The sequence below is a fragment of the Ambystoma mexicanum genome, chromosome 3p, assembly GCF_040938575.1.
Source record: "Ambystoma mexicanum isolate Mex_15411 chromosome 3p, UKY_AmexF1_1, whole genome shotgun sequence".
NCBI classification, from domain to species: domain Eukaryota; kingdom Metazoa; phylum Chordata; class Amphibia; order Caudata; family Ambystomatidae; genus Ambystoma; species Ambystoma mexicanum.
Genome location: NC_090925.1, coordinates 738,521,096 through 738,533,269, shown reverse-complemented (window position 1 = coordinate 738,533,269; position 12,174 = coordinate 738,521,096). Strand labels below are relative to the sequence as shown.

Genomic DNA, 12,174 nt, shown 5'->3' with positions numbered 1-12,174 from the left:
GAAGATGAAACAAGCACAAAAATGCAAACTGTCAGAATATCCCACCATACTGACCTTGTGGTGTTGACACCGGCCCCAGAAGGGAGGTAACTGTTGTAGTAGCTGCAGAGGTGTTTAGGCTGAGCGCAGGCACAAAAGCAGTAGGTGGTTGTACAAGAGGGAGAGCTGCGGTTAGGATGGGTGTAGTGTTTGCGAGAGGAAGTTGGGCAGGCAGGGCTGCCAGCAACACCTGTGGAGTGTCAGGTACAAGTGACACTGGAACAACAGGTGACACTGAGACAGGGGGCACTAAAATGTTTGGTTGTACTGGAATGACAGGTGGAATATGGGCAGCAGAGTTAACAGCTACTGTAGTCTCCATCATCTCTGTCATAGCGAGTACAGGCAGTCTTTGTTGACCTGTTGCCCGTGGACTATTAACCATCACTACTGGGCGTCCTTCAGGCTTCGGAACAGGCTGGAACATCCTGAAAGAAGAAAAAACATATGTGAGTCCACCAGGACAGCACAGATTATTTAAAAACCTAGAGTGAGCATCAAGCAGATGAATAGATAAGTGATGGTTAGCAGTCAGCATGAAGAGAAGGAATCAATTACCTGTAATATACAGTAAGTACATCATTGTATTACTCAGCAACTCATGTATTTATGATACAAATAATCAGTTTATAAACAAAGGTGGGCCTGGGAGGGATGTATTTCAGAATGGGTGCCCACCAACCTAAACCAATTCTCTCATAGGGAAGTATAACTTCACTCGTAGGAGTGATGGACTGGTCCTAAAGTACAACTCGTCCCATACACAACAAAATGTACAACACATCATTCATAGTAAAAAATACATATTGGGCAAATAAATGTGTTCTAAAAGATCAAAAAAGCTGTTAAGGAGATCATTTTTATGATTCATACCCTCTCCTAGTGAGACCCCCAGCACTTTTTGCTGGACTTCTGTACCTTTTTTCTTAAATCCAGAACGAATGGAATCTTTTTTCCACTCATTCATTCTTGTGGGTTGTGTGTTTTGGAACTCGTATTCTTTGTATTCTACCTATACTAAGGAGTCTGTCTGCTCGGTAGCTCTTAAAGTGATCAATTTTAATATTGCAGCACACAGCTGCTTATGGGCTGTGTTGCTGGGGACCCATAGGGTCCTCCTTTGAGATTATTTTTCTTTATCCTAGAGTAACTACGGTTTGAACGGTCTGAGAGATTGGCACACACCACATTATGTGGAGTGCCAAAGGTATACCTAGTATCTCCCCTGTTTCTGATCTTGTGACTTAAGTCACATAGACAAACTAGTTATGGCTGGTGGCAGTGGACGTGTTCTACCAACTATTGTGTCATTTCTATGCCACAGGCCATAGCCCCGGTAGTGCACAGTAAGGGCACCCAAGTATTAAATTGGGGCATGCCTTCTTTTTTTGTCGTCATTACTAGCGTGGTTCTATGTTAGAGCTGCTTCTTCCATTCTGGGAGGGGGAGGTCACTATGTGTGTTTTGCCTTTGGCGGGAACCCTTGGGGGTCCCTGCCACAGCTCCAGTGTGTCTGGGCAGGCAGAAAGTGAGGGAGAAGTCTCCCACCCCCTGTCCTTTGTCTGCCAGAGTGCCTGAATAGGACAAGCTCCCACAGGAGGTCAGGGTGTCCTAATTGGACAGCCAACCGCCAATTTCTGTAAAATGTTGAGGGAGATTGCAGAGAAGTGAGGGCTGGAACTTTATAAAAGGTGAGCCTTCTGGTGTGAAAAGCAAGTTGTCCACTAAAGCTGAAGTAACCAAAGACGATGACCAGAGATGCCTGCAGACCCTTTGCAATGCAGTGAAGCGACTGCTGCTATCCTGACCCTGTTTTCTGTGCGAGAGAGGAGCTCTGAAGAGGACGACTCCTTCCCTTTGGCTGGTGGGAACAACCAGTCCCAAGACAAACTTTTGAAGTGAGCCATCTCCCAAGGTCATAGGATATTCCAGAGCTGTGGAAACCCAATACCAGGAGACCTGCTGCCCATTTCGAATGCAGCGTTATGTAAAGGCCAAAGCCGTCCAAATCTTTGCTGAGCCCTCAAGGACACTCCAGAGATCCGATCCAACTCGCCCAGACCCCCTCATCAGAGTGCGGGACTACAGGAAGCAAAGAAGATTGGCCGGGCGATCTGGGTCCTTTGTTGGTGCTGCAGAAAACTGCAGAGTGAACCAAGAAGTTGTTGAAAGTCGTGCCACAGGTCCTCACTCGAGACTGCTGCTGAGAGATCCAGTCCTTTGTCCTGCCTTCAGTCATCAGACAAAGGAATTTGGTCCAGAGCTGCAACATTGCGGAGCATCCAGCACAAGCATTTTCTTCTAACCAAAAGGTACTGTGGGGAAAAAGGTATTGCTTACCTGATTCCAGAAAGTTGCTCCAGAGCGTTGGAGTACATGTAGAGGTGTCCAGTGCAATCCCCTCTTATCTCCGACTCAAGCCGCTGCTTGTGTCCATTTAGAGAGTATATTCTCAGGGTCTCCAACATTGGTTAAGCCTTCTCGTATCTTCTACCGTAGAGACTAGAAAGTATCCACAGGACCATTTGATTTCTTCTGCTTTGCAAGACTTTAAATGCATTACGAACTAGCTTTTCACAAGGGCTGCGTTTTTTACTTTAAAGGCCTTGCTGTGCTGGGAAACCTCCTCTAGAACCTGAAGCTCTACTAGGATAACAATAACCAACTGTTTTCCTCCCCAAAAAACACCATATTATATGCACACTAAATACAATTACCGTATTATTTTGTGGGTGCGGGTTATTACCGATAGAACGGTCAAGCTCCTGTAACAATTGTGTGCGTTGAGCAACTAAGAAGTGCCTATATGAAAGCATCGAAAGGTTTACCTATGTGTGATAGTTTAATGTGCTCAGTATTTAATAGTGACTCCTGTGTAAATATAATAAATATATGGGATACATTACTAACCGTAATCGTATTTCTGATGCTTGAATCTGCTTAGATTCACATGCTATGCATAGGCCGACCACTAGTGGAAGCCGCAGAGTATTACAGTTGTTTTTGAAACTCGAAAACGGACGTCGACAGGGCGTGCCAGTAATACTATCCCTAGTGTGACGTCCACTGTACTCATGGTCCTTCACACATCAAAGTCCCTCAGATTGTTTTGTTCTGACATGAGGTTGCGTGTAGTGTGTGCAGTGCGAGTACAGTTGTATCCAAGCAGATACAGGCAGAAAGCTCATAACATCTATGCACCTTCTCTCGGGGGAGGAAAGGTGGGCGCATGTGAATCTAAGCAGATACAAGCATCAGAAATACGATTACAGTGAATAACGTATTCCGCTTGTGGAATCTCCTTCGATCACATGCTGTGCATAGATTAGCAAGCAGTGTTAGGAGAAGGTGGTGGGTCACGAGAAGGAGCAGCAGCAAATGGATGTTTTAGGACCGCTTGTCCCACCTCTGTATCCGTCTTGGAATGCGCGTCAATGCAGTAGTCCTGAGTAAGGAACAAGTGACTTACCTGTAACTGTTGTTCTCCAGCATGGGTCTGGCATGGATTCACTGTAACGCTCACCTGATTCCCGTAGAGGCGCCGGTCTTGACTGGGCGTATACCGTATCTTCAAAGGTGATGTGTAACACACGGCTGGCTCTTTGGGCTGGACCTCTGTGCACTGTATGTTTGACTCGAAGGGTAAGATGTCTTAGGTAAGTGAACGCCATGCTCTCCATCTGCCTCGGGGCAGGGTGCTGTAACCAGTTTCTTCACTGGATAAGGGGAGCAGGCCTCTTGACTTCAGAGGACTGCTGTCCATCGTTTACTGCACGAACGGTAAGTTTCGAGTAATTCTAATGTCTTTAAAGTCTTTAGTAATGATGTCTCTTGTTTTGCAGGGTTCCGGCGATGGTGGATGACGGGCTGAAGTGAGTTGAAGATGGAGCCCGTGTGATGAATAGAAGCGCCTGGAAGCACGTAAGTAAGCGCTTGTTGCCTGCTTCACGATGCGCTCTAACTGTCTTTTTATTTTGCAGGTACAAGTTCGGAGCGGCTGCAGGGTGCCGGAATACCCACTGGGTTAGATGTGGAAAGGAGTAATGGCACGTGAGTATTAAAGTTCCCCAATGTCTTTAAACGCACCTTGTTTTGTCTTTCAGATGCGGGATGCAGCGCCGAAGGCCTCCAGAGCGTGCGAAGAGTTGGTAAGCTTTTGTCTTTCAGATGCCGGAATGCAGTGTGAAGACCTCCGGAGCGCACGAAGAGTAGGTAAGCCTTTGTCTTTCAGAATGCAGCGCGAGGCGTTGGTGACAGCCGATGGCCCAGGTAAGTGAAGAGCTGTCACTGAAGACCGTAATGCTAACCTGTTCTTTCTTGTCTTTATAGGTGTTGCTGAAGACTAGATTCAGGATGGTAAGCCTTTTTCCTTAGGCCCAGGATCAGATGCAGAAGACACGATGAGCGTTCTGCTGCAGAGGATGCAGAATAATGCAAAGCAAGATTCATCCATCGGGTGTGGTTTAAATAGCCTCCTGTAGTGCTTAGGTGTCTCCTTCCACAGCCACGCCTAGGTAAGAAAAGAGTTCCTGCTTTCCAGAAGAGTTCCAGTGTTCTGAACCTAGGGAGTGGCTCCTGCCCCCACCCAACAGGAAAAGTAGTTCCAAACAGAAGAGGATCAGAGGCTCAACTGGCAGGCAAGTAAGCAGCATGGTCTGCTGCAGGTAAGTCCACCCAAGCATTATGAGCCCGGCGCTTCCAGCACTGGGACTGGGCATATTTATGAGCCTGGTGCCACTGGCGCCAGGACTGGGTCCAAAAGGTCCCAATTGGGACTGGTTGGCACTCGGAACCTGGGTTATGAATCTGCTTCCAAGGGAGTTGGGAAAACCCTGACCTTTTGGAAGCAGAGATCATGACATTTACATGCTCATGAATATTCCCTGTCGTCAGGCTGGGAATCCTCGGTAAAGAAAAAATCAGTTTGTTTCCTTTCTGAACTGTCTTTCTACTAGAAACCAATCACTGGTCTCTGGGTCATACTGCCCCCAGGCAATGAATGCCCTCTACCTAAGCCCCTCTGGCAGCCATCTTCATATTTGCTAGCATGTAAAGTGGCAGTAGGACCAAGAGAAGAGCCGCAGAGGGGTAGGTGGGAGGGTTCGGATGTGAATCCATGCCAGACCCATGCGGAAAACAACAGTTACAGGTAAGTAACTTGTTCCTTCTCCAGCATGGGTTCTGGCATGGATTCACATGCTCATGAATACAAGAATACATAGCAGTACACACATGCACAACCACGGGAGGTGGCAAGGCTCAACATTAAGCATTTCATCAACTCAACATTAAGCAACTCTTACCTCCTCACCAGGCCCACCTTCAGGCGAACAGGTTGCGCAGCACTGCCTGGCCGACCCTGGACTCCTCCCGGGAATCCCGGTCGACGCAGTAGAATCTCGTGAAGGTGTGCGTCGACCTCCACGCAGCAGCCCTGCAGATGTCCAGCAGAGGCACACCAGACAAGAACGCTGTTGTAGCAGGGCTCACTCTGGTCGAATGGGCTCTCAGACGGCCGAGCAACGGTCGGTTTGACAACCGGTGAGTGCATGATGCAGCCGGAGAGCAATCTGGAAATGGAAGCCTTCGAGACGGCCTTCCCTTGGTTCACAGGTCCAAAGTTCACGAACAGTTGTGATGTCTTCCGAAGGCTCTTTGTGCGGTCCACGTAGAACTTCAGCACTCTAGCTACGTCCAGCGAGTGCAAAGTCCTCTCAGCCGGCGATGGGAAGAAAACAGGTAACACCAAGGGCTCGTTGAGATGCAAGTCCGACGGCACCTCGGGCATGAAGGAGGGGTGCGTCCTCAGCACCACCCTCGTCTCGTGGAATGTCAGGTTTGGAGGTTTAAAGGCGAGGGCCTGGATCTCTCCCACTCGTCGTGAGGAGGTGATGGCCACAATAAACGCTGTCTTCCATGACAGGAACTTCAACTGTGCCGAATGCAGCGGCTCAAATGGAGGCGCCATGAGCCTGGTCAGCACCACGTTAAGCTCCCACGCCGGGGCCAGGGCCTTCACCGGTGGGAATGATCGGAAAAGTCCTTTCATGAATTCCTTCTCCAAGCGATGGGACCATAGCGACGAGCGCCCCGGAGTTCTGGTGTAGCGGGAGATAGCCGCCAGATGGATCTTGATGGAGGCATGCGCCAGTCCAGTCTTGGCCAGCAATAGCAAGTATGGCAGCACTTGAGGGGACCTAATCCGCAGAGGGTTAATCTTCTGTGCACAGCACCAGACAGAGAACCTCTTCCATTTGTGTCCAGAGCACTTGAGAGTCGAGGACACCCTGGCCTTTGCAAGCACCTCCTTACAGTCCGCCCGGATATCGTACCCTCCGAACTGTAGTGCTACCAGAGCCAGTCCTGCAAGTTCAGCGACCCCAGGTCGTGGTGGAGGATAGCACCTCCTTCTCTGGCGAGAAGATCCACGTCCATCGGCAGTTTGACTGGTTGGGACGCTGACATGTCCAGAAGGTCCAGGAACCAAATTTGCCTCGGCCACGCCGGTGCAACGAGGATCATCCTGCACGGGACCATCTGAGTTGACTGATGAGTCGCAGCAGCAACGATGGGAACGCGTACAGGAATAGGCCGTCCCAGGTGAATGAGAAGGCATCGCACATTCTCCCCGGCTGGGGAAACCTGCAGGCGAACTTCGCCGTCGCGAATAGGTCGATCTGGGGATTGTCCCATTGTCTGAATAGGAGATCCACTTGATCCTGCCACAGCTCCCACTCGTGGCACGAGCGCAGCTCCCTAATGAGCGAGTCGACGATAGTGTTATTTTTTCCTGCCAGATGGAAGGGTACCAGAAACATCCCTTGGGCGACGGCCCAGTGCCACAGATCCTGCGCTTCCTTGGATAGGGCTGGGGATCTGTGGCCCCCCTGGTTCCGGATGTAGAACATCGTGGTGCTGGTGTCGGTAAAGATCCTGATCACTTTGCTCTTGAGGGACGGATGGAACAACCTGAGGGCCCAGAACACGGCTCGGAGCTCCAGCGCATAGATGTGAAGAGACCTCTCCTCCGAGAGCCAAAGGCCTCTTGCATGGAGATCTCCCGTGTGCGCTCCCCATCCCTCCAGGGAGGCGTCCGTCGTCACCGTTTCCTGATGTGCTGGGGTCTGGAAGTCCAAGCCCGCCGCTAGATGCGTGCGGGTGCCCCACCACCGGATCGCTTGGCGGAACGTCTTGTTGAGTGAGATCCTGTCCTCAAAGCTGCCCGCCGCTTGCATCCAGCGGGCGTCGAGGAACTCCTGCAGTGGTCGCATCAGCAGCTTGCATAGGCGCACGAGGAAGATGCACGATGACATCAAGCAGAGTAGGGACTTAATTGCCCTCACCCTGGCCACCTCCATGGTCAACAGCCGTTGTACCTTGCCTAGGATGACATTCGTCCTTTCCTCTGACGGGGAGGACACTCGCGCCACTGTGCCGAGTCTGGCTCCCAGGAACAGGGAGACTTGTGAGGGTACTAAGTGGGATTTCGCAATGTTGATCGAGAATCCCAGATCCGTGAGCAGTTGGACGGTCTTTGCTGTGTGATCGACGGCGAGTTCTCTTGACTTTGCTTAGATGAGCCAGTTTTCCAGGTAGGGGTAGACGTGAATCCCCTGCAGGTACAGCCGCACTGCCACTGGTGCCAGGCACTTGAATACCCTGGGTGCCGACTTCAATCCGAAGGTAAGGGCTTTGAACTGGTAGTGCCGCCCCTGGACCACGAATCGTAGGAATTTGCGATGTCCATTTAGAATGGGGATGTGTAAGTAGGCATCCTCCAAGTCCAGCGACAATAGGAAATTGCCTCCCTCCAGCTGTCCCTGCACGTGCTGGAGGGTGACCATCCGGAATTTCTGTGACTTGATGTACTAAGTCCAGGATGGGTCGCCAACCGCCGGTCTTCTTCCGGACGAGGAAGTACCGCGAGTACACTCCGGAGCCCCGGAGCCTTTTTGGGACGAGTTCTATGGCTCCCTTCCTTAACACCACTCGTACCTGCAGAAGTAGTTGTGGGATGTGGTTTTCCTTCCTGGCCACGGGTGGTATACGTGGACACCTTCTCTGAAATTCCAGGGTGTGCCCGCGGGCCAGGGCATCTAGCACCCAATGGTCAGTGGAGATGGACTCCCACACGCTGACGAATTTTGCCAGGCGGCCTCCCACCGGGGTGCTTGGGTGGGGGCCCGCCCCACGGCCGGTTCAGTCCTGCTTGGCTGCGGTCTTGCCACCTTGGCGACAACGAGATCCTCCCGTCTTGCCGCATCCTCTGTAGGCTTCCTGTGACGAGGAACAGGCCGCTTGGTGGTACGACAAGGAACCGCCGCCGAATCCTTTGGAGAAACCCTTGTCTCCGGAGTTCCGAAAGGACGGCCGTCGTCGTTGAAGAACACCCAAGGCCCGAGCCGTCTCGTCCACAGTCTTGCCGAACAAGTTGTTCCCGTTGAAGTGCATGTCCAGAACCCTGGTCTGCACGTCCTGGCGGAAGTCGGTGGCCTTGAGCCAGCCGCGTCGGCGAAGGCAAACGCTGTTGCCCATCTGGCGAAAGCCGGTGTCAGATGTCCGTGGCCACCGTGATGGCGTGGTCTGAAGCCACCTCTTAACCCACAGCTCCCTGTCGTAGCGTGCCACAATCGCGAGGCTTGGCCGATTTAATAGTCGTCGCCGTGGACGAGATGACCTGCCATCCCATGGCGTTCAGTTTCTTTCCCTCGCCGTCCGGTGGGGAAGTTGAAGTCGTCGCCCCCGCTGCTTTCTTCTTGGCTGCCGCGGAGACTACTGAATCCGGGGACGGCTGTGCCCTGAGGCACAAGGGGGCGGAGTCGGGACCCAGTACTACTTCTCATACTGGTCTCTTAGCAGGAGCCGTGGACAGGTTCTTCAGGAGCACCAGCCCCTCGTCCCAGATGTCGTCCAGTAACGGGAATGAGGACAGTCTTCCTCTTGGCCTCCTGCCGTTGGAAGAGGAAACCTTCCTTCTGTTCTTCGGGGCACAGCTGGAAGAGCTCAGATGCACTGGCGATCATGGCGTGGCAGGAGCCAATTTCGTCGGGAGGGGAGGCCCGAGCGTGTGGTGATGGAAGGTCCATTCCGTCGTCACCACCGTCGTCATCCATCCCCGTTGTCTCCTCCGTTACCGTTCCCGTCTCATCCCTCGGAGGAGGGGAAGGCTGTGAAGGCAGTACAGGCTGGAAAGGTGGAGGGGGATGAGTTCTCCTCCGCTTGCTCGGTGGGCTTCCCAAAGGTCCAGGCTCTGCTAGATCGTCCGCTGGGGGGTAAGGACAACCTTGTCCTTATCTCCGTACACAAGGCCTGAATAGCCATCAAGATAGCTCCTGAGTTGTCTTGTGGCATAGGCACGGGAGCGACGGTTGGGGAGTCGAATCCTCCGTCCCCTCCACGGCCCGTGGTTCCTCGTCGGCACAGCCGTCGCTTCCTTCGTCCGCCTCGTCGGAATCCCTCCCGTAGGACCGGACCTCCTCAAACTTCTTGTCCAGGATCTTTGCAACGCCAGCCAGCTCATCTTCAGAGGTGGTATCAGTGTCCGTAATGGCTACCGGGCCCCCGCCTCTCTCTGCCTGGGGTTTCACAGGGGTCTTATCGATAGGCTGAAAAGAGGATTCCCTGTGCGGTGGCAGGGAAACTCTAGGCCAAGATGTCATCTCCACTGGGATAGCCTCCGGGTTCTCCGGTTTCCTCTTGCCCGAGCCAGAGCGTTGGCTCGTGGTTGATGGCGTCGGTGACAATGCGCCCTGCCTGGCAGCCGAGGAGCCTGACCGATTGGCACTCCCGGTGCCGGCGGACTAGCGGTGCTTTGCCTTTTGTTGGGCCCCAGTGGCGGGAGCGCCCTCAAAGGTCTTAGAAGACCGCTCTGACTTCTTCCTCTTCTCACCTGCTGCTGGGCTCTTCCCCTCCAGCCAGTTGGCGAGTCGAGTATGACAATCCCTCATTGTCCGTTCGGACATATTCTTACAAAACGCACAGTCCTTCTCCACGTGCGATTTGTCGTCATGAAGGCAGTAAAGGCACCGTGAGTGCTCATCCTCAAAGACGTTTTGTAGCCTGCATCCAGGGCAGCTCCTGAACAGCTTGGGTCCAGCAGGGGTCATGTTTCCTTTGTCCTGGGCCATGACAACTCAGGGTAGGCCTCAAAGATCTTCTGGAATCCTCTGAGGAGTGGAAACTCAATGAAAAGATGCCCTTGAGGAGCGTAGAAGTTCCGAAAACGGGTCCCTGTTGTTCGTAAGTAGAATCGGTGGAACTTGAGGCTCGATTGACCGAAAATATAAGAGAAAACTTCGAAAAAACGCAAAACGCAGTAAAAGCTCAAGAACTAAAGCACAAGGACTACCAACTATTGAACGTGCGGTGTAAAAATCAAAGATGGCTGCCAGAGGAGGGGCGTAGGTAGAGGGCAGTCATTGGATGGGGGCAGTATGACCCAGAGACCAGTGATTGGTTACTAGTAGAAAGACAGTTCAGAAACGAAAAACAGATTTTTTCTTTACCAAGGATTCCCAGCCTGACGGGGAATATTAGCATGTGAATTCATGCCAGACCCCATGCTGGAGAAGGGAATAGTTTCTTACCTGTAACTCCATTTCTCCAGCATTGGTATCTTTCATGGATTCACATGCTTAGAATATTCCCCGTCGTCAGACTGGGACCCCTCGGTACACTTGTATAGCCTTTTCCTATAGGAAAACTTCCGACACTTTTGTGTCCTATCTACGTCCTTTTAGGACCCGCCTAGGCATGCTCCGCAGGCCGTCCCAGTATAAGAGGCCCGCCCCCGCGGTTCCCCTTCAGATTTCGGCCCCTCCAAAGTAGGAAGGGTTAAACTTATCCATCACCTACATTGCAGTCCCGGGGAGGCTTGGCGGGCGCATGTGAATCCATGAAAGATACCAATGCTGGAGAAATGGAGTTACAGGTAAGAAACTATTCCCTTCTCCAGCATTGGATCTTTCATGGATTCACATGCTTAGAATAGATTGTATAGCAGTAACACTTGAGACGGTGGTGAGAATGCAATGTAACGTACCCCCACCCTACTACTCAACACATATGCGCAGCAGTAATAAGTTTACTCATATAACCTTTCCCACCGAAAGTATACTGTCATCAAAGGTAGAAAACACACTCTCCACAACGTGGAGCTTACCTTACTGAAACAGATGGCGCAGGACAGCTCTTCCCATCTGCGCCTCATCCGCATGCTGCCTGGCAAGGCAGTAGTGGCGGGTAAACGTGTGGGGCACTGACCATGCCGCAGCTTGGCATATGTCCGTCAGCGGAATTCCGGCCCATAACGCTGTTGAGGATGACATCGACCTTGTAGAATGGGCTCTAGGATGTCTTTGCAGTGGCCTTCTGGCCTTAGAGTGACAAAAAGCAATCGTCGACGAGACCCATCTGGCCAATCCCTGTTTCGAGATCGCTTTACCTCTCGTCAACGGACCATATGCGACAAACAGTTGCCGAGTAGCCCTGATGTCTTGTGTGCGATGTAGGTAGAATTTCAGAGCCCTCTTAACGTCCAGGGTATGAAGAGTTTTTTCTGCTGCCGACGATGGAGTGGCGAAGAAAGTAGGCAGAACCACGGATGAGTGTTTGTGATATACCGTCGGAACCTTAGGGACGAACGTAGGGTTAGTCGCCAGGACTACCTTTTCCTTAAAGAATCTTAGGTATGGCGGGTCCACGACCAGCGCTTGTAGTTCCGAGATATGTCTGGCTGATGTGATAGCTATCAGGAATGCCAACTTCCACGAAATGAATTTCATGTCGGACGTGGCCATAGGCTCGAAAGGCGGTTTCATCAAACCTGCCAACACTGTGTTGAGGCTCCACGCCGGGGGAAAACGTTTCACCAGGGGAAAAGCTCGAAATAAACCCCGCATGAAGTGTTTCACCAGTCTGTCACTGAATAGAGGAGGCGACTGCCTCTTCCTTGTGAACCTTGAGATGGCTGCCAGGTGTATCTTTATCGATGAGGGGGGCAATCCCTTTTTTGCTAAGAGGAGCAGGTAAGGTAGAACTTGTTCCGGCGTCACCGACAATGGTTGTAGGTCCCGCTGTCTTCTACACCATTCACAGAATCTCTGCCACTTATAGGAGTAGGATTTGTTAGTGGAA

General features: G+C 51.8%; 1 protein-coding gene across 2 annotated transcripts in view; it reads right to left on the bottom strand.

Annotated features, from left to right (window-relative positions):
- SRCAP (Snf2 related CREBBP activator protein) overlaps nucleotides 1-12,174 on the bottom strand; it is a 2,075,623-nt gene that overhangs the window by 817,950 nt on the left and 1,245,499 nt on the right. For both annotated transcript variants that reach the window (XM_069651627.1, XM_069651629.1), the window contains one exon: nucleotides 55-467. In XM_069651627.1, the coding sequence (XP_069507728.1) occupies nucleotides 55-467 (413 nt within the window). The remainder of the gene's footprint in view (nucleotides 1-54; nucleotides 468-12,174) is intronic.